Here is a 23,488-nt window from a genome sequence, read left to right on the forward strand (position 1 = left end):
TTATATGGGGGAAAACAAAAATATCTTGTTGCTACAGTGATACTTTACAGTTACACCTGAATTGAAATAACTGCAACAGGCTTTACTGTTGTACATGCATTTCCAAATGTTTGAAAATAGACATTAATTAAACAGGCTAAGAAAATTTAAGAACTTGGTGCAAACAAATGTTCATGCTCTTTACAATGCATTCAAAACATAGTGGCTTTTTTTATCAATACAAGAAAGAAAGAAATTACCATTAACAGCACAGCTTTCCAGTACACATTATTGGATGAATCTACAGATCAAGTCATTAAGTGCAATAGTTATTACACACTATGTTAGTACAACCTTTTTCTGGTACTGACAGCTAAAGATGCTCCCTATAAAATAAAATATACAATACGACAAGGCAGCTGTGATGGAATTGTTTGTCACTCTTGCAATTTTATTTTATACTGCCTACAATATGATTTATTACAAACAGTATGAGTGTGCTATCTGCCTCGAGTGTGCACTGAAAAATTTAATACTGAGAACAGTAAAAAAGCGCTTCACTGTCGGTTTACTTTGGTGTGAATTTTTTTCCTCTATACAGTATGGCAGATATCTATAGAGGATCAGTATTTCACACATTCCAATTTCTGCCATTTCTTTATACTGTGGAGAACTTAGATGACCAACGCTAAAGAAAGTCTTACTACATAACATATTTGTGTCATCTGTTTTCAATGAGCAAGGCTGCACTGATTTAAAAAAAAATATATATATAGTGAATAATTTCTCCAAAAATAAGGTGTTTTCAGTCACTTGTATGTCCAAATACCTTGAGGTAAAGCCCTTAATAACTGCTATAATATTACTATAACATTGTGTTGTCAATACCAGTATGAGGTTTATTTATTTTTGGTGTGTGTTTTTCACAGATCCACATCACTGAGCAAGTTGCTTGGATAAGGATTGATGCAATGCAGGCAACATAAATATCAATACATTGAATCTAAATAAGAAGGCAGGAGAAGTAATGAGCTCTACAAATGGCTATGAGTTATTTAAAATTTTTCCCTGCAGCCTTAGATTGGAATACTACTGTCACACACAATTAACATGAATGTGTGACATTACAGGAGCGTATTACAGATTTTATTTGTTATTGCAAAACAATTACTCCATAGAATAGAATGCAGGTCCGAGCAGGTACTCCTTTAAATTAGTTTCAAATGTTTGTCTCCTAACAATCCACCACCAGCCTTGCCAGTTTTCTCCCCGAAACACACATAAAATACAACATAAATCGAAGAAATGATAAGGAGACATGGTGGTGGCTTAGATTAATGATAGACTCAGCAAAATAGAAAGATATAAATAACATTTATCCAGCAAACATTTAAGGATTACACAACTTATATCTGCTCAGACTGAGCTCCCAGGAACAAGAAACAAATTAATAAGATGGTGACAAAAGACTACAACATCTTCACCTCTTTCAGTGGCTTTACATCAACCACCTATGTAATTTCTGGAAGCATCAATGTATCAAATATATTCTATGGACCTTTGGTGAAAATTGTCTTTCACTAGATACTTTCCTGTTCTTACAAATGGATTTATTTTCTCTTATTATACATTACAACACCATCAATTAAATGAGAAAACTCTAGAGAAAAAAGAAATAACAAAAAATGTTTCATACTAAAGTAGAACTAACGTGTCAGCCAGTTGAATGAAATAAGTGTAGTAAGATTGGTCAATGTGGATACATGACAGAATGGCAGAAATGAAATACTGTGTTTGGATGCGCCTGTGAACACACTGTGTAAGAAGTTGTCCAATCTGTTCATGTACCAGCAAGGACAGTCCAACATGTCTGCAAGGAACGGTGTACCACTCTCAGTCATATTCTGGCAGATGCGAACCCGAGAAGTTTAGGAATTCTGTGTGTGCTTGTTGCAGCACTACCTTCCACCGACTGAATAATCCCTTCTACTGCATCCACATTTTGTTCATCTGCATGTTCAGGTGAGAGATGACTGCCGGGCATTGCTGAAGTCACACATTCAGTGATCAGCCAGAACATTACGACCACCGACCTACTACCGATACAGACCTGTCGAGGCGATAGAGGAGTGAGGAATGACTGCCTGTCAGACACACACGGTGCGTCTAGTGTCAGAGAGGGTGCTGTCTGTATGTAGAATGGGGAAGCTGCGTGATGTGTCCAAGTTTGACTGAGGGCAGACTGTGACGGCCCAGAGGCTTGGCACGAGTATTTCAGAAACTGCAAACTGAGGCATGCTGTGGTGAGTGCCTTCAACATGCAGTGAAACTATGTCCAGATGTTGCGGGGTTGGGTGGTCACCACTCATTACAGATATCATACGTCACAGGCTGGGCAGACTGACAAAACAGGGCAGGCAGTGAACGGTGGTGGAACTAACATCAGAATTTAATGCTGGCAGAGTTCGCATGTGACCGAACACACATTGGACCAAACACTCCTAAAAATGGGCCTTCGCAGCCAACACCATGACATCGGCAACTGTGACTGAATTGGGTACGTGACCATCAGCACTGGATGCTGGCACAGTGGCAGAATGTTGCACTGTCTGAAGTATCAAAACACTTTCTTCATTGTGCCAATGGGAGAGCGTGTATCTGTTGTCTTCCAGGGGAATAGCTCCTGGACACCGGTACTGCAGGATGGAGATGAGCTGGTGGTGGCTCCACTATGCAATGGAGAACATTCACGTGCGTATCCGTGGGTCCAGTGGAGCTCGTGCAGGGCACCACGGTGGCCAAGGAGTATCGTACACTGGTTGCAGACGACATACACCCCTTCGTGACGATCATATTTCCCGACAGTGGTGGCATTCTTCAACAAGATAATGTGTGTTGTCACAAGGCTAGAAGCTGGATGGAGTGGTTCGAAGAACACAGTGGTGAGTTCCAGCTGATGTGCCGGCACCCCAACTCGGCAGATCTGAACCCGATCGAACCCATCTGGAAACCAATTCAACGTGGCGTCAGAGTTCGTCACTCCCCCTCCCCAGAATTTAGGTTAATTAGGTGACGTGTGTGCAAGTATGGTGCCTACCAAGGCCTCATTGCTTCCATGCCACGATGCATTGCCACCATTATCCATGCCAAAGGTGGACATGCTGGTTATTAGCAACATGATCACAGTGTTCTGGCTGAGCAGTGTAGTTTAGTGAAAAAGTGAGCAAATACTCTGGGGCATGATGCTCTGCTGTTAGAAAATGGTCTACCAAGTTCTATACAAGCAGAAGCACCTTTCCTATCCCAAAACATGGACACTGTAGTGAAACATATCAGTTTGGTGGTGATGAGTCACATGGCTTGCACTGAACTGACTGTAGTGGCTGGAGGTCTCTCTGTCTGGTGTGTGGTTGCTTGGGGGGGGGGGCGTCTTTTCTGATGAAGGCTCTGGCTGAAAGCTCAATGTGTAACAGTCTTCTCATTGTGCCTGTCATGTTTATGATGAGTAGCAATCTATCATTTTTCATAATGTAACAATGAAAAAAATCAATTATTGACAAAATAATTTAACTGAACAGATACAAAATCTACTCACCAGATGGCGGCAGAAAATACAAATAAAAGACTGTTGTAATTTGCAAGCTTTGAGAGCCAGTGTCTCCTTCTTCAGTCAGAAGGGTTGAAGGGAAAGGAAGATGGGCAAAGGAAAAGGGCTGGAGATGTCTAGGAAAAGGGGTAGATTTCGGGAAAATCACCCAGAATGACGGGTCGAGGGAGACTTACCGTACAGGATGAGAAGGAAAGACTGATTGTTGTGAATTGTACATAAGAGGGGTGGGAGGGGGGTGGTGATAAATAAACAGGAAAGACAATGAAAGATGTAGAAAACTAAAATGGAGTGGGGCAAAGAGTAGTTACAGTGAAGAAACGCAGAGACAGAAGAAATTAACATAAATTAAGGCCAGGTGGATAGTGAGAACTGAGGACATGTTGTAGTGCTAGTTCCCACCTACGGAGTTCTCAGAAACTGGCATCTGGGGGAAGAATCCAAATGGCGCACGGGGTGAAACAGGCACCGAGGTCACAAATGTCATGTTGTAGAGCATGCTCTGCAACAGGACATAGTGAGTTGCCAGTATACACCCTCTGCCTATGCCCCATTCATTCTAATTGATGATTTGGCAGTAATCATGCCGATGTAGAAGGTCGAACAGTGTTTACGTAATAGCTGGTATATGACTTGTCATTTTCATAATACTGTTGGTAGTCCAAACTGGACTTTCCATCGAGTTTATAAATAACCCCATGGCAACTGGATCACCAACAAGTGAAAATACAAACTTACCTCCGTGACCAACAAAAACTGTTATGTTTAATTACTTGTTTAAATTTTTCTATGCTACCGCCCCTTCAAATATGTATTATTCCTGCTGAAGCATTCTGTACAAATGACAAAGACTCCTCTCTTATTACTCAAACAAAATATGTCAGCTGAGATGAGGGCACTGTCCTCTTCAAAGGAACAATTATACATTGATGCACTACATAGTTCAGATTCAGTTTCTTTATTTGCCATTGAAAGCATACAGTAGAACAGGTTCTTTCAGAGACAGAAAGTTACAGCTGCAATCAAAGTATTAAAATTAATGCTCATTACAAGTAAAAATTAAGTACCATATATAGAACTATAATCTTAAATATTAATATCAATACTGTCCATATCATATAACTCTGTTATATTGCAACATGGATTTTTGTCAGCTAGTCTTATAATTTTAATTTTAAAATGGTAAGGATCAAGCAGTGAGAGAAAAAACATTAAAATGTTGAAGACATTCAATTTATGCAAGTTTCTTGCTATTGCTAGCCTGTACTTTTGGATGACAATGTTTGCCTTATTTCTAGTGTCATGTTCATGCATTGCTTCCCTAATGACATATGTTGAGAAGAACAACGAGTGGAGACTCATAGGTACACTGATTCACCACTGCTAATATCCTAAGCCTTGTAAAAAAGAGAGCAACAGTGCTCTTTTGGACCAGCCTTACATATTAAAGACAATTTTTTTCTTTTACTTTTCAAATGTTACTGTCAGGAGAAGATTCTCCTGATATGAGTAGGACATAAGATATACGTGATCAAAAGAATGTGAAATATGTCATATGGAGATAATTATTACTGACCTTATCTCTCAGTTTCTACATGTTATATGCTCTTCCCAACTTAGTTTGGCACCAATATGTATTCCTAAGGGTTTAACACACTTAGCTACATTCTTTGGCAGTCCTAACATGAGCTTTTTGGTTCTGCTTGGATTACAAACGAGTTAATTGGCTGCAAATCAACTTAATGCAGAGTTAAGAGTTTCTTGCATAATCTTATCAAGAGCTGGGATGTCATGATGCAAAGTAAGTAAAGTTGTATATCAGCTTAGAAGCTAACAGACTGTGGTACACAATGGGGCAGGTCACTGATAAGCCACAATGTGAAAGAAGGGGCCAAGGACAGAGCCCTGTGGAATACCTGAACCTTAAGATGGAGACAGTATTTCTAACTGAGACATAATGTCTTCTGTTCAGGGCAGGAAGAAATTACTACCAATGTAATCAAACAATGGAAACAACAGGTGGGAGTATCAACAATTTAGGAAAAAGCAGATTGCTACTCGCTGTAAAAAAGGCATGTCTAGCTGCAGACAGACCTGAGATGCTGGACTTGGTAGTTGTGTGGTGTGCACGAGGTGTGCTTGTTTGTGTGCATGTCTCTTTTACTGATGAGGGCCGTGGCCAAAAGCTTTATGTAAGAGTCTTAATTGCACCTGTTGGCAACTTAACTTGACTTCTTTATCATAAGTAGGTATCTTTCTTTTCCTACATTGGTCATCTTAATACTCATGTAGACCTTTGAACACCATAATACTCCAGTTTTGTTAGAAATATGTTAAAAGGAATGCAATCGATGCTTTACTTAGATCATATATAAAGGGTGTTCAAAAAGAAACGAGCCACAGGCATAATTACAGAAACCAGTACCCGTATGTTAGAAGTACTGACCCTGGCTGTTGAGACACTTGTCCCACTGTGACAGAAGGTGGTGAATGGCTGTCTCATAAAATTCCCAGAGCTGCAATGTTAACTAGTTCCACACGTACAGCTGGACGTCGTCATCTGAAGTGAATAGTTTGCCCCTCAGAGCCTTTTTAATGGGGCCAAAAATGGCTTAATCACAGGGAGAGATGTCTGGACTCTGTGGAGGGTGGCTAAGAACCTCCCATTTGAATTTCTGCAGAAGTGTCACAACTGTGTTGGCCATATGAGGCTTTGCATTGTCATGGGGCAGAATGACCCCACAGATGAGATTGCCTGGTCGTTTTGATTGATTGCTTGGTGAAGGATGGTCAAGGTTACACACACACACACACACACACACACACACACACACACACACACACAGACTTAGACACACATGATCACAGTCTCTGGCTGCTGAAGCCATCCTGGATTTTCCATTGTTTGATATTGTCTTTAAACTCTGTCACCCACCTCTTAACACTACTAGTGACCATTCAGACATCTCTGTAGGCATGAAGTCTGAGGTGGATTTCAACAGAGCACATTTTTCCCTCTTTAACAAGGAATTCAATAAGAACACGCTGTCAAAATGGAACACTGACATCGATCATCGAAGTGCTGCTTGTGGTTACATAAGAGATGCTATGTCACAATACGGGCATATGTGGAGTAAAGTCTGAAGATTACGATCCTGCAGTTCTTTTTCCTTACATTGTTTGAATTAGAATTGTAACAATGGGTTGCTCACAAATTTCAGTGTGACTCTCATACAATATTAGGATTGTAGAGACGAAACAAGCCGATTTAGTAGTAGTCGAATGCTATGATGACTGAGGTGTGATGGCAAGATATCAAATAATTAAGACTACTTTTGATGGCAGCTTGTACAGCGTCTGTGTCCTCAGTGGTACGTACATGCCCCTTGAAGCTGAAGCAGTGTGCCTAAAATTCCAAATTTCTGTTGTCACTTTGTGTCATAACAGACTTGGACCACAGAGCTACATCTCACAGGAGCACCAAAACTCTCACCAAACTCTCAATTGTTTTGGAACAACACATTTACTGCAATAATCTGCACTGTTCCAGTGTAGCCAAATATCCGTCACTGCTACACCTTTCCCCGCTTCTGCTGCTGCCGAAGGTTGCCGACACGAACTTCAAGTTTTGTCATTTGTCAGTGCTAGCCATCATCACAATCTTGTCTGACTCAAGGAAAATATAATGTGAACATTGTAACACCTGACTATTAAGTAAACATGATAACAACCTCTCTTTTTTTCCTTAAAAGGCCATACTTTTGAAAGCTGAAGTTAACTAGTTTGCTAACCAGTTTGAAGACTGGCACTGAGGAGTAAAGGAGATACATTGGTCTGGAATTTGTAATGAACACACTGCAACCAGAGTGAAAGCTAAACAGGGAATGATGGATAGTTTGAAAGTGGGGTAATTTTCTTACATTTGTATCCAGTTTTAAAAATGATCCGTTGCTTGTATTTATGTGACTATCAACAACACAAGATAATCACACTCCTCTTCCTTCTTAATGCTTGATGAACAATACCCAGGAACAAAATGTTCTGCAGATGCATCAATCTATAACAAAGAAAAAATAAATAAACCAGCTCATCTCTGGCAAAAATTAACTTTAGCATTTTCATTAATACCACTGTATGGGAAGTAAATGAACACACTAATGAATCTATTTTGGCAAAGAAATACGAGTTAGAACATAAGACTGGAGAAGTAAGTTTTCAGAAACTCTGGTAATCAATTCACCACAACCACCAAATACCGTAGTATCAGATCCACACTCCCTGTTTCACTGCCAAATATTATGAATTGTTAAAATGCATGTAATATCAACCGATCCCCTCTTTTACATTATAAAATTAAATCATAGGATGTTTACTAAAATAGCAAATTATTCTAAAAATTTAACCATATTGTGATACTGCAGTGTGGCATCCCTGCTGGAGAACCCAAAAAGAAGAAAGAAATTGTCCAGACACAAGTGGCATGACAGATAAGATATGTTCGCAAAGAAGTTGTGAAAGCGAATGGCTTAAAATTTAGTGTCCTTGCATAGGGATGCCAGGAGATTAGGAAATGTTCCGAGGCAGCATACAGATAGTAATTTTTCTTTTGCTCAATATTTGAATGGCATAGGAAATAAATCAATAGTATTGGTACAAAGTAACCTCTGCTGTGCACTGTACAGTGGCTTGTGGAGAACATTTTCAGACGTAGATACAACACCATGATACTTACACTATCCTCCAATTCAGCCACTTCAAATGTCAATTCAGGCTCTTTCTTGATGTTGTCAGTACACACTGATGTTTGAAAATGCTCTTTGAGAACCTGAAGAAAAAAAAAAAGTTAAAATGACATAAAAGTAGCTCATAAATCCAACAGAAGACTTAGTATTTTGAGTGCCAAAATGTGGCCACTTTTAGACATCACAGAGAGAAGGGGAAGGACTGTGGTAAGCAACAAAATTTAAATTACTCTCAAGCCGACAAAAGGTTGTATGAATAGAAAAGGGAATATTCTCCAAAGAAGTTTCTCAGAGCAAAAGAACATTCCCTAAGAAAGTTTTCAATTTAGTATGAATAAAAAATTCTAAGCATACTCACTGATAAGGGAGTTCTTTCTCATTATAGCTCCTCCATCTTGAGGGGATTCTCTGAGTGTGTTCGTCTCACACCAAACACATGTGTAATCTTACTTTTCATTAAACTCCCTCAAACAGGCAAACTATTCAATTAACAGATCTGGAGGAGCTACACTATGTTTTGATTTAAGTTTAGGTGCTAATACAAAGTATTAAGACAATTATGGAAAGTTCACGAAAATGCCTTTTTTGACAATGTTACCAAATTTTCGACATGAAGGAAACATTTTTGTTATTGAAGTAAGGTGAACAAATTATGTGAATGAAGCCTTAATAATACATCACATTTTCATCTACTCCAAACTGGATTTCTGTCAGTTTTCTAACGTAAGATAATTTTGGTTAAATATGACACATAATGGTCCACTCATGCGTCAAGTACTTAAGTGGTCATCTGTGTAATTTCTTTATTAGAAACAGATTGCTATGTTTGTAATAAATCAGATATTAATTTTTCTGATTCTCCTACACAGTTTTAATGTAACAAAATATAAGATTTATGCTGTGACAAAACATGAAGAACATCTGAAAACAATAGTGACACAGTTGTCTGCCTTATACCTAATAAGTCTTGTCATACACCAATCTGAAAACCTTGGTTTGCTAAATAGTATATGAAGTTCTCACTTTTGCTTCATTTAAAAAATTATCCCTTCTTCCTTCACAGTTCTTGGGAGGAAATTTTCTTGTTAAACCTGTATAAACTACAGTTTCTCTCATCAGTATTTCTTTGCACTATGTGTATCTTTTTTTTAGCTGCCAACCAACATAATATCTGCCATTCTTACTAGGAAATCCAGTAGAACTTAACTGCAATGGGACTTTCTCAGTTCCAAGTATGCTGCAAAAAAATGGAGAGTGTTCTCTGACTGTGAGAACCTTCTTTGGTTTTATTCACTCAAAATCAGAGAATGCTTTTTGTGTTGAGCAAATTCCCCCCACCCTTTTACTCAAGTTGAGAACATTCTCAAGTGAAGTGTATTCTCAGACTCTCTCTATTCATATGACCCATTGCTGTCATTACAGACAAGGGACAGGCACCAGACAAAGATGAATAAGATTGGCCACAGATACTTGGATGGAAATATCCTGATATTTGACTGATGTGATTCTAAGAAACTGCAGAAGACCTGAATCTTCTATTGTCCCCCCCCCCCCCCTCCAGTCTCTCTCTCTCTCTCTCTCTCTCTCTCTCTCTCTCTCTCTCTCTCTCTCCCTCCCCCCCCCCTCCTCCTTTTATTTTCCAGTTCTCACCACTCAAGTTTCATAATTTTTCGGAATTCTTCAGCACTTCGTAACCAGTAAAGTATGTGATTCTTCAATTTAATTGTGGTCAGTCAACATCTGCTCCTGTAAATGTTTTACTGTTTAAAATCAAGTTTTCATATTGACATATGTCTCTTACCATTACACGGCTATCTGAAACCCTCTTGTGTCTCCAGGTCTGTTACACATATACAACCTTCTTCCACAACTCAGAACTGACCATTTGCAAAGGGAAAGATCTGATCAGTGCAGTCACAGCAACAATGTAGTCTCTAATGATGGTTAGGTTAAATAAAACTTTCTCAGTCTTGCAGTCACATCAACTGGCCAAAATGTCACAAGTTCCCTACCAAGGGCGCTGTCATTATTGTCAAGAGGACTGAATGCCGATTGATTCCCGGTATTTACTCACCCACTCTAGCTGCATTCTGTGATGTTCGCTTCCGTATCACCTTGTGGAGTATTCCCTGCAACTACTTCAATCTTGCCATTGCCAGAACTAAGTCATAGTGAGCTGTAGGCCAACACCTCTGTCCAGGCTGTTGTCCATAACTGTTTACAGTACATATATATGATCTAGTGAAAAGTATTGTATGCTCTTTAAGGCTATTTGCAGATGATGCAGTTGTCTGTACCAAAGCAGCAACATCAGAAGATAGTAAGAATTTGCAGAATGACCTGCAGAGCAAGGTGTAGGGTCTGGCAGTTGACCCTGAACATAAATAAATGTAATGTATTGTGCATACGTAGAAAAAGAAATCCACTACCGTACAGCTACACTATTGATGACAAACAGCTGGAGAGAGCATCTGCCGTAAAATATCTAGGCATAACTATTAAGAGTGGAATGAACACATCAAACAGATAGTGGGAAAAGCAGATACCAGACTCAGATTCATCAGAAGAATCGTAAGGAAATGTAACTCATCCACGAAAGAAGTGGCTCATAAGGTGCTTGTTCACCCAATTCTTGAGTATTGTTCATATACCTGGGATCCCTATCAGGTAGGACCAATAGAGGAGACAGAATATCCAAGGAAGAGTGGCGCGTTTTGTCACGGGATCGTTTAGCTGGTGAGAGAGCGTTGCAAAGGTGCTAAACAAACTCTAATGGCAGACGTTACAAGAGGGATGTTGTGCATCACAGAGAGATTTACTACTGAAATTTTGGGACAGCACTTTTCAGGAGGTGTCGGACAACATATTACTTCGCTCCACATACATCTTGCGTATTGACCACGAGGAGAAAATGTGAGAAATTAGAACTATTACAGATGCTTACTGACAATCATTCTTCTCACACACTATTCGCAAATGGAACAGGGTTGGAGGGAAAAGATAGTGGTACTGAGAGTACCCTCCACCACACACTATTAGTTGGCTTGCGGAATATGATGTAGATTATTTTAATAGCTTCTTGGATAATGCTGTCCCCGGAAGCTGTTTGTGAAGACTACGACAGAGGTACCACCAATGTTTAATCAGTGACCATTACCCAGGGAATGCTGAACTATAGCGGTGACCATTTCCCACAGTATACTCTGATAAAGCAGGTTTTTGGGGTAGTGCAGCCATAGGCCCCTCTCGTGCTCCTCTGTGGAGTGTTCCACAGTGCACAGTGAGTGCCACACTGAGTGGGGTGTGGGCAGGATGGAAAAAGGGGTATTGTAGGGGTGATCGAAAATCCTCAGTATAGCAAAAAGAAATCTACTTTCAATGCAGCTTAGGGTTTACAATGAAACCCTCTAGGCAGGATGGAGCTGCACTGAGTACCAGTCTCACAGTCAACATGGAGGAGCGGCAAAAATTAGAATGTATTCAAAGGGAATGGTGATACGTCAGCACGAAAGTGGAATAATACAGAGAGGTGGACGCTGACATGAGACCGCTATCTGCCTGGCACGAGATGCTAAATACGAGAGAGCATAATTCAAGAGTCTCCCTCTGCTGGCACACCCAGGAAGTGGTCACAAAGTCTCTCTCCCATGCCTCCTGATTGCTTAGCCTTCATATGTCCATTGTGCTAATATTGGCACCACATTGGCCAATATTTATGGGACAGCATTCACATGTTCAACCCAACATTCAGTTGAATTCGTACAAAGCCAACTTTAACATAAGAGGGTGAATCAGAAAGCTTTTGCCTCTATTTTGTTTAGCTAAATTATGGATGTAAATGCAAACTCAACATATCCGTTCCAAGTGGTGGTTCTTTCTCAGACTTGCCTGGCCTTACCTGACAGTAGCTCTGTCGCATGGTGCTGTTGTCAACTGCTGAAGATGGCTGTTGTGCTTCACACTTGCATGGTGTAGAAAGCAGCAAAGTGTGATACATTTTCAATAGAGCAAAGGACAAATGTCCATTGATATCCAAAGCAGAATGCAGCCCTTTTATGGGGAAAAGTACCTCGCTTTGAGAAGTGTGTGGTGGTGCTGTTGCAAGTTTGGAGAAGTGTGAAGACTTGCACGACAATGAGTTTTCAGGTAAGTTGCATTCCTCACCGACTGACAATAACATTTCCTGCACAGATGCAGTGGTGAAGTATCTGCATGTACATCTCAAAGACATTTTGCAGGAGTTTGGCATTTGGTACTGGAGTGTTTACATCATTCACGGATCCTTAAGTACCAGAAGGTTTCATGTCAGAGTGTGTGTAAGCAGTTGGATGACAATGAAAGGCAAGCAAATGATTGCTTCACTGAACCATCTGCAAAGGCATGCCAAGTAGGGTGGCAGTAGTTTGAACCACGCTGTTACCAATAATGTAGATACTGCAAAATACGCTGGAATCCAAGCAGTAGAGCATGGTGGGGTAAGCTGACATGCTCCAGTCATTTCACTGGGAGAACCTGGACTGCCCATTACACAGTCTGGACCTCACTCCTAGTGATTTCCATGTTTTCGGCCCCCTGAAGACATTCCTGGCAGGACAGTGATTCATGTTCAATGATGAAGCTAAGACAACTGTCCAATGGTGGTCCCACAGTCAGCTGGATGAATTCTACCACAGCGACATCTGAAATTTAGCACTGTGTTGGGACAAATATCTGAATCTGTGTGGGCACTCTGTGAGAAAATAGTGTAAGGGACGAAGACTGATGTATGTACTGGTAATTACCTGTATATACATTATTTTGGCTGAAAACAATAGGAGCAAATACTTTCTCCTGCTTTGCTTTCATATTTGACACACAGTTCACTGCTGCTGCATTTGTGGTTCTTGGTGTCTGAATAATTATACTTTGTCGTTGCAAAGTAAATAAAAGAAAACTTTTAAAATAAGATGGTAAGCTATAACATTAAACACATCACAAAATAAGTAAGTTTTAAATATGGTATAACTCACCAATAACTATAATTAAAATATATCAGTTATTAGGCTGTTTGAACACAGTTTGGTAAGTTTTGTTGTATGCCAAACACAGATTTTGTACAGCTTCTTCAAATGACTGAACCCAAAATAAATAAAAAAATATATACTTTCTGGAGGGAAGCTATACCTGCAAAAGTTCATCTGACAGAGAATCTTCAATTTCTTGCTGAAGTAGTCAGTTTCATAAGCCTACACTTCCTTTCTGCTGTACACTTGTCATCCTTAAGACCATAGACAAACCATATACTTCAATATACTTCATCAGTTGATGCCCCTAAACCAACCGAGTCTTTTGTCTTGTTATAAGTTCACATTAAAAACTTTTTTAGTTAATTACCATGCAACCCATACTGAATTTTTGCTGGATGCACTGTCATGCATCTGCAGTGATATTGATATTTTTTTCATTCCTCATGGCACAGGCCTCCACAAATATATTAATGCTAATAAAGTTTGAAAAATTCGAGAAATTGCCCATTATTCCTCTGTTTACGTGAAACGGTAATTTTGAAAATGTACTTGAAAGTACAAGCAAAAAAAAATCTCATATTTCAAATCTGCATCCAAAACACACAATGTTGGTGCCAGTGTGTGGTCATCATATTGATATGGCTCAAGAGCTCTCTGATGTTTGGTCAAAGCACGACAAGTGGCTAGGCCAATGTTGATTCCAATGGCATTTCATCGATCCACACACTGGACCAAACCGCTGGCGCCACCACTGATCCCCGTGTGCAGATCCATTCTTACCAAAACAACAGGTGGGCTATACTGTGCCTTCATATGGGCTCTGGAGCCCTCGGGCTCGCGTCTACAGTTACATACATACTCTGCGAGCCATTGTATGGTGCACTGTACCACAGTTAGTCATTTCCTGTCCTGTCGCATTCACAAATAGAGCAAGGGAAAAATGACTGTCTATATGCATCCACACTAGCCCTAATTTCTCTTATCTTTGTGGTTCTTACACGAGATGTACATTGACGGCAGTAGAATTGTTTTGCAGTCAGCTTCAGGTACTAGTTCCCTAAATTTTCTCAACAGTGTTTCTCAAAAACTTGACACCTTACCTCCAGGGCTTCACATTCGAGTTCACGAGCACCTCTATAATATTTGCACATTAACAAATCAAGCAGAGGACCTTTCAATTGATTCGTTGTCTTACTTTAAGCTGACCTAGTGCAGATCCTAAATACTCTAGCAGTACTCAGGAATGTGTGGTGTGGCACCAGTGTTCTATTTCTGGTCTTCTTCACAGATGAATCACACTTTCCTATACTTCTCCCAATAAACCAAAGTTTGTTATTACAAACCTTACACGCTCATTCCATTTGGTGTCACTTCAATTCACAACATTACACCTCGATATTTAAATGAGTTGGCTGTTCACGCAGCACACTACTAATGCTGTATTCAAACATTATAGTTTTGTTTTTCCTACTCATCCACATAAACTTACATTTTTCTATATTTAGAGCTAGCAGCCATTCATCACCAAAACTAGAAATTTTGTCTAAGTCATTTAGCAACCTCCTACAGCCACTCAACGACGACACCTTCCTGTACACCACAGCATCGTCAGCAAACAACTGCAGATTGCTCCCCACACCGTCAGTCAGATCATTTATGTACAGAGAATAGTAGTGGTCCACTACACTTCACTGGGCCACTCCTGACGAAACCTTGCCTCTGACGAACACTCAGTGCAAGGACTGGGTTCTATTACTTAAAACGTCTTTGAGCCACTCACATGTCTGTGATATCCAGGAATATGGGATCTGCCTATTGACCTTTATCCACAGTTCACAGTCTACCATGTGAGGTAAGGTGAGCCGAGTTTCACACAAGCAATACTTTCCGATACTGTGCTGATTTGTGGACAGGAGCTTTTCTGTTTAAGGGAGATCTATCATATTCAAACTGAGAATATGATCAAGAATTCTGCAGCAAACCTATGTTAAGATATACAGGGCTCACCTGCATTTTTCTCCAGTTCCTCGAGACTTTCCACGGTGTGAGATATTCACGATAAATGCGAGCTAAGTAAGGGATCAGTGACGTAGAGTAATCTTTGTAAAACCAAACTGGAATTCCATCTGGACCTGGCAACTTATTTGCTTTCATCTCTCTCAGTTGCTTCTCTACACCAGAGGTGCCTATTAGTACTTTCTCTTCATGCGAGTCTGTAATAATGATCTGTTTGTAATATGCTCCAGTGTGAACGATGTCTTAAATGCTAAATTTAAAACTTCAGCTTTCTTTTTGCCGTCTTCTATTGCCACACCAGACCAGTCAATGAGTGAGTGGACAGAAGCATTCAATGCATTTAGCCACATATAGTGGCACGCATATGTGGCTAGAACAATTGGGTGTAGAAAGTAAAATTGTAACAGCAGATGGAATGATGATAAAATATATTAATTCATGAGTTGATGTTGACAGGAATGACTATGAGGGCTGTACAGCAGTTTTCCCAACTTGAAATAGAGCACCTAAGCTTACACAAGTAATTCAAGCAGGAAATGAACTAGACCAATTACGATAAGCAGAACGACAATGCACCCACTCATACAGCTGTAGTTTTAGTGCATTTTCCAGTAAACAGTCACCCTCCGTATTCACCTGATTTGCTGCCAAGTGACATTTATTTATTTCCAAAACTGAAAATTCACATGGAGTGTCAACAGTTTGATGGCATAACTGACATTCGAGCCGTACTGCAGCGGGAGATGGACAAGATTCCAGAGAAGGACTTTCATGATAGTCTCACAATATGGTTGTGTGAATCTGCTGTGCATTGTATTCAAGTGGGTGATGAGTGGGGGGGGGCTTATGTGGAACAACTTTCCCTCTCTCGTATTAATCCTGACTTAAAACATTTTGGACTGACAGGGAAAATGTGATAATGGCACCAATGCTCTCTTAGTGGACACGAAAAACAACAGATTTTTGCTGTGCTTAATTTTCAGTGGTGAAGCAACGTTAGTGGTACAGTTAGCAGGCATAATGTGTGCATAAGTGGAACTGTGAATGGCCAAGAAATCACAGACCATGTTAGGAGGAAAGAAGTTAAAAATTTAACATCCCATCAAAAGCTGACATCATTAGAGGTGGAGTTCGGGCTCAAACTGAGAAGTGTTGAGCATTTCAAAGGAAACACCCCAGCAATTGCTTTAAGAGATTTAGGCATAATACAGGAAATCTAAATCTGGATTTCTCAGCAGAGATTTGAACCACCATCCTCCTAGATGCAAGTCCAGTGCCTCACTGTTGCTTTAGCCACTTTGGCAAGCAAGAAAGAGGTTCATCCAAACTAAATGGGCTATGTGTCATTTCTTACAAAGATGCGTACAGCCCATTCATCTTTGATGACAACAAACTGACTTCAGGAGACTCTAATGTTTTCATATTCCAACAGTACTCTGATCCACAGTGCTAATAAGACAGTATCTGACAGTTTCACGCTGCCTCAATGTCAAATAGGACACCCAGGAGACCGCGGCACTGGCCTACATTCTTGGTCTCCAAGATATTCAGACAAGACACCATATGACTTTTCCTTGCAGGGATGTGTGAAGGAAACTGTTTCCATTCTCCCATTAGCTCATGACACAAATATGCTAAAAAACAGAATAGCAGCAGCAGTGTCGGCTATGAATGAAGAAATCAATTGGCATTTTTTTTTTCTTATTTCCCCAGATGCAGAGAGTGACTTGCAGCTATCTATCTTCAATCAGCCTACCTCCTTCTGTTTTTTCTTCTTTTTTTTTCTTTTTAAATTCACGCACACACACACACACACACACACACACACACACACACAAACAAACAAACAAACAAACAATATTTACATATTCAGAAACTATTCCGTTGTGTAGAAAGAGTTGTTCAGTAGATATGATTGCAGTTTGTGTTTGAAATTATTTTTATTATCTATTAGATTCCTTACATCATATTACTTGGTAGCTGATCAAAGATGTTTATGGCTGAATACCTCACTCATGCTAAGGCAGAGTGATGGGTAATGCAAATCATTTCTCCTTCCAGTGTTACACTTATGAATGTTAATGACGATTTCAAACTTGTGACTGACTATAGACAGCAAAATTCATCAGAGAGTAAATGCACTGCAAGGCTACTTACAAGAGGTTACAGACTGGTCAGCATACATCACCCTTACAACACACTTTGTGCACCAAACGTTTTTCACTTCAAGTGGCAAGATAGTCCAGAATGTGATGCAATAAAAGATTAGTCAGTGAAAATGGGAAAACAATTCAACTTTTTGACATTTTCGCCCCAAAAATCTGACATTATCTGTAATGCAAATAGGTACAGTTAATCAATTTAAGACACTCTGTAGATATGACAGGTTCTTAGTAATATACACACCTAAGAATTTTGAACATTTTGTTTTGTTTATTAATTTAGCTACAATTTCCAATGGTATGGTCAGGCCTTGTGCAGTATAGAAAACCATGTATTGTGTTTTACCTAACTTCAGTTCATTTTAAAGAAAGTGTGCAATGTTTTTAACTATATTCTATGTTCTAGATGTTTTCTGTGCAGCAATGGTGTGACATAGTTCTTGAAATAACATAACAAAAACTTTAGGGCTTCGCAGGTATTTTGCAATTTGCCCATATTTATAGCATATTCCAATTAGTAAATATAAACTGTTAAAATTCATTTCAAAACTACCTGTCCTATCTTTGGCCAACTACTCTCTCTCACACCTCCCCTTTCATCCTTACAAAATATCTGTTCCTTTCAACCTGTAGTTCAAGTCAGCTTCCCTCATTTCCAACACCCCACAATCAATCACCCTCTTTCATTTCTGAGAAAAAAAAAAAACACCACACACAAATGAGAGTGATCCCAAAAGTGAGGTTTGTTATATTATTCTTGATTTTTTTAAAGAAACGTTTATTTACAACAGATTGTACATAGTTTTCAAGCTTGAACATTGCCATTTCGATCAATGGGCTTTTGTAAATGCTGTAGCAGTTTTTGTGTGCCCGTGTTATACATGCCCTCCACCATACTGCTGAAGTATCAGACCTCATCTGTCACCTCGTCTGTCACTGAAGTGCCTTCCAGCCAAATTTTCTTTCAACTTGCTAAACAGGTGGTAGTCACTGGGTGCCAAATCTGAACTATAGGGTGGGTGAGTGGTGATGTTGCATCAAAACTGTTGCAGAAGATACACAGTTTGACAGGTGATGTGGGGTCAAGTACTGTTGCGGAGAAGGCTTACGCCTTTGCTCAACATTCCTCTTCCTTGGTTCTGAATCGCTTAGTTCTTTTTTTCAATGTCGGACAATACCTGTCAGCATTTGTTGTTGTCCCAGGAACTGGGAAGCTGAACAGCACTATTCACTTTCAATCCCAAAACACAGTTGCCATGACTTTACCCACAGACTGTGTTGTTCTGAATTGTCACAGCTTGGGTGAATAGGATGTTGCCACTCGTGTGAGTTATTTGCTCTCAGGTGTGAAGTGGTAGGCCTAGCTTTCCTGACCTGTTGCTACTGAATCCAAAAGGTCATCCTTTTTATCTGCATAGCACTGAAGAAACTGCCATTTGTGGTCTCCTGTCAGCATTCTCAGGACCCATCTTGCACACACCTTCTGAAATTCCAACACTTCAGTCAAAGTCCAGTGAACAGTGCTTCGAGAAAATTAGGAACAACAGTGCTGAGCATGTCGAGAGTAATCTGGTGATCTCTAAGCACGATTTGCTCAATGTTTGTCAATGTCTCTTAGAGAATTATATCTAAAAACAAAGATGATGTGACTTACCAAACAAAAGCACTGGCAGGTCGATAGACACACAAACAAACACAAACATACACACAAAATTCAAGCTTTCACAACAAACGGTTGCTTCATCAGGAAAGAGGGAAGGAGAGGGAAAGACGAAAGGATGTGGGTTTTAAGGGAGAGGGTAAGGAGTCATTCCAATCCCGGGAGCGGAAAGACTTACCTTACGGGGAAAAAAGGATGGGTATACTCTCGCACACACACGCACATATCCATCCACACATATACAGACACAAGCAGACATTTCTAAAGGCAAAGAGTTTGGGCAGAGATGTCAGTCGAGGCGGAAGTAAAGAGGCAAAGATGTTGAAAGACAGATGAGGTATGAGCAGCGGCAACTTGAAATTAGCGGTGGTTGAGGCCTGGCGGATAATGAGAAGAGAGGGTATACTGAAGGGCAAGTTCCCATCTCCGGAGTTCTGACAGGTTGGTGTTAGTGGGAAGTATCCAGATAACCCGGACGGTGCAACACTGTGCCGAGATGTGCTGGCCGTGCACCGAGGCATGTTTAGCCACAGGGTGATCCTCATTACCAACAAACACTGTCTGCCTGTGTCCATTCATGCAAATGGACAGTTCGTTGCTGGTCATTCCCACATAGAAAGCGTCACAGTGTAGGCAGGTCAGTTGGTAAATCACGTGGGTGCTTTCACACGTGGCTCTGCCTTTGATCGTGTACACCTTCTGGGTTACAGGACTGGAGTAGGTGGTGGTGGGAGGGTGCACGGGACAGGTTTTACACCGGGGGCGGTTACAAGGGTAAGAGCCAGAGGGTAGGGAAGGTGGTTTGGGGATTTCATGGGGATGAACTATGAGGTTACGAAGGTTAGGTGGATGGCGGAAAGACACTCTTGGTGGAATGGGGAGGATTTCATGAAGGATCGATCTCATTTCAGGCCAGGATTTGAGGAAGTCGTATCCCCGCTGGAGAGCCACATTCAGAGTCTGATCCAGTCCCGGAAAGTATCCTGTCACAAGTGGGGCACTTTTGGGGTTCTTCTGTGGGAGGTTCTGGGTTTGAGGGGATGAGGAAGTGGCTCTCGTTATTTGCTTCTGTACCAGGTCGGGAGGGTAGTTGTGGGATGCGAAAGCTGTTTTCAGGTTGTTGGTGTAATGGTTTAGGGATTCTGGACTGGAGCAGATTCATTTGCCACGAAGACCTAGGCTGTATGGAAGGGACCGTTTTATGTGGAATGGGTGGCAGCTGTCATAATGGAGGTACTGTTGCTTGTTGGTGGGTTTGATGTGGACGGACGTGTGAAGCTGGCCATTGGACAGATGGAGGTCAACGCCAAGGAAAGTGGCGTGGGATTTGGAGTAGGACCAGGTGAATCTGATGGAACCAAAGGAGTTGAGGTTGGAGAGGAAATTCTGGAGTTCTTCTTCACTGTGAGTCCAGATCATGAAGATGTCATCAATAAATCTGTACCAAACTTTGGGTTTGCAGGCCTGGGTAACCAAGAACGCTTCCTCTAAGTGACCCATGAATAGGTTGGCGTACGAGGGGGCCATCCTGGTACCCATGGCTGTTCCCTTTAATTGTTGGTATGTCTGGCCTTCAAAAGTGAAGAAGTTGTGGGTCAGGATGAAGCTGGCTAAGGTAATGAGGAAAGAGGTTTTAGGTAGGGTGGCAGGTGATCGGCGTGAAAGGAAGTGCTCCATCACAGCGAGGCCCTGGATGTGCGGAATATTTGTGTATAAGGAAGTGGCATCAGTGCTTACAAGGATGGTTTCGGGGGTAACAGATCGGGTCCAGGCGTTCGAGAAAGTGGTTGGTGTCTTTGATGAAGGATGGGAGACTGCATGTAATGGGTTGAAGGTGTTGATCTACGTAGGCAGAGATACGTTCTGTGGGGGCTTGGTAACCAGCTACAATGGGGCGACCGGGATGATTGGGTTTGTGAATTTTAGGAAGAAGGTAGAAGGTAGTGGTGCGGAGTGTCGGTGGGGTCAGGAGGTTGATGGAGTCAGGTGAAAGGTTTTGTAGGGGGCTAAGGTTCTGAGGATTCCTTGAAGCTCCGCCTGGACATCAGGAATGGGATTACCTTGGCAAACTTTGTATGTGGTGTTGTCTGAAAGCTGACGCAGTCCCTCAGCCACATACTCTCGACCATCAAGTACCACTGTCGTGGAACCCTTGTCCGCCGTAAGAATGACGATGGAACGGCCAGCCTTCAGATCACGGATAGCTTGGGCTTCAGCAGTGGTGATGTTGGGAGTAGGATTAAGGTTTTTAAAGAAGGATTGAGAGGCAAGGCTGGAAGTCAGAAATTCCTGGCAGGTTTGGAGGGAGTGATTTTGAGGAAGAGGAGGTGGGGCCCGCTGTGACGAAGGACGGAACTGTTCCAGGCAGGATTCAATTTGGATAGTGTCTTGGTGAGTTGGATCATTAGGAGTAGGATTAGGATCATTTTTCTTCGTGGCAAAGTGGTATTTCCAGCAGAGAGTACGACAGTAAATCTTCGACGAGGGCAGTTTGGTTGAATCTGGGAGTGGGGCTGAAGGTGAGGCCTTTGGATAGGACAGAGGTTTCGGATTGGGAGAGAGGTTTGGAGGAAAGGTTAACTACTGAATTAGGGTGTTGTGGTTCCAGATTGTGTTGATTGGAATTTTGTGGTTTTGGAGGGAGTGGAGCTGGAAGTGGGAGATTGAGTAGATGGGAGAGACTGGGTTTGTCTGCAATGAGAGAAGGTTGAGGTTTGCTGGAAAGGTTGTGAAGAGTGAGTGAGTTGCCTTTCCGGAGGTGGGAAACCAGGAGATTGGATAGTTTTTTAAGGTGGAGGGTGGCATGCTGTTCTAATTTGCAGTTGGCCTGTAGGAGGATGCTCTGAACAGCCGGTGTGGATGTGGGAGAGGAAAGATTGAGGACTTTGATTAGGGATAGGAGTTGATGGGTGTGTTCATTGGCTGAGTCGATGTGTAGGTGAAGGATTAGGCGGGTGAGGGCTATGGATTGTGCAGTTTGGAACTGGTATAGGGACTGATGGAAAGAAGAATTACAGCCAGAGATGGGAACTTTAAGTGTGAGGCCTTTGGGGGTAATGCCAAATGTCAGACAAGCCTGAGTAAATAAAATATGGGAGTGTAATGTGGCTAGGGCGAAGGCATGTTTGCGGAGGGAATGTAAATAAAACTTAATGGGGTCGTTGTGGGGGTGTTGTGAGGGTGACATGGTATTAGAAGGTGGAAAGTGTAACATGAGGCTGAAATGAAAATGAAAATATTTGGGGAGAGATAAAGGTGAACTAGAAAGCAACTGGAGATCTGGTGTGAAAAAAAGGCGAAAAAGTGTTGGTTAGAGCTGGGCTATGTTGATCCTGTGGTGAACTTGGGTTGGTAGACAACGATGTGCATAAAGGTTAGGTGGTTGTGTTGCCACCAAAACACGTTAAAAGGTGGAGAAATTCGGGAAAATTTCGAAAAAACTACGTGTAAATGTATTAAAAGGAGTGGTTTTGTGGTGGCAGATTATGAAAATGAGGCTAACAATTGTCTGACGAAGAAATAATGACGTTAAAACCTGTGGGAAGCAGCTAAAAATGATCAGTGATGTGAGAAAAACGGAAATGGAAATAAAGCAAAAGTTATTAGAACTAGCTGAAATGGTTGTTTAATAGGTGAAAGGAACTGTTTGTGAACTAGAAACGGTGGATTTTATAGCAGCGGTAGTGTTGAAAGCGGGGAAAAATTCTTAGAGAATTTGTAGTCTCCCATTTCTTACCTCACCATGAATTTCAGTACAAAACCTCCGAACTCTCTACACCACTCGCAGACATTTTTGACATTCATCCACAACTCTCCATACACTTCCATCAACTGTTGATTAACCAATTGGTTTAATGCCCTGTTCACTCAAAAACAGAATAACTGCACGAACTTTGCACCTGGCAGTGGTGAGTAACAGCCCACTACCTGTGACTGCCGAGCTGAGACAAAGTACCTGCAGATGTGAGGTGGCTTCTGTACAGTGTAGAGAGAGCAAGGAAAAATCGGTGTGGCAAACAGCCACCCAAACAATTTTCCTGAGGCCCTGCTCTTTGGAGACCTCATTTATGGGATTACGCTCTTAACTTCTGGAAACTAGAAAAACCTTTTCCTAGTTGTAACTGTTTCTTTCTGCCTAGTTGTAATTCTACAATATAAATACCTACTTACACCATTCTCAATCACATCCACACCTAGATCCAGCTCAGGATCTTCCTTGATACGGGCACTGCATTCTGCAGTTATTGGTGGACCTTCTGTAAACTGAAAAAAAGGAAAACAATAAATCATCGTCAGTTCAGATGGTTACATACATT

At 41.2% G+C, this 23,488-nt stretch overlaps 1 protein-coding gene across 3 annotated transcripts in view; it reads right to left on the reverse strand.

Moving 5' to 3' along the window:
* Positions 1-7,518: 7,518 nt before the first annotated feature.
* The window catches only part of LOC126426870 (THAP domain-containing protein 2-like), a 45,851-nt gene continuing 29,881 nt past the window's right edge, over positions 7,519-23,488 (reverse strand). For 2 of the 3 annotated variants that reach the window (XM_050088906.1, XM_050088908.1), the window contains exons 6-8: positions 23,343-23,435; positions 8,319-8,411; positions 7,519-7,643 (exon numbers count right to left, since the gene is read on the reverse strand). In XM_050088906.1, the coding sequence (XP_049944863.1) occupies positions 7,545-7,643; positions 8,319-8,411; positions 23,343-23,435 (285 nt within the window). In that variant the 3' untranslated portion in view covers positions 7,519-7,544. The remainder of the gene's footprint in view (positions 7,644-8,318; positions 8,412-23,342; positions 23,436-23,488) is intronic. The other variant, XM_050088907.1, reaches the window with a different exon arrangement.

The sequence above is a fragment of the Schistocerca serialis genome, chromosome 11, assembly GCF_023864345.2.
Source record: "Schistocerca serialis cubense isolate TAMUIC-IGC-003099 chromosome 11, iqSchSeri2.2, whole genome shotgun sequence".
NCBI classification, from domain to species: Eukaryota; Metazoa; Arthropoda; class Insecta; order Orthoptera; family Acrididae; genus Schistocerca; species Schistocerca serialis.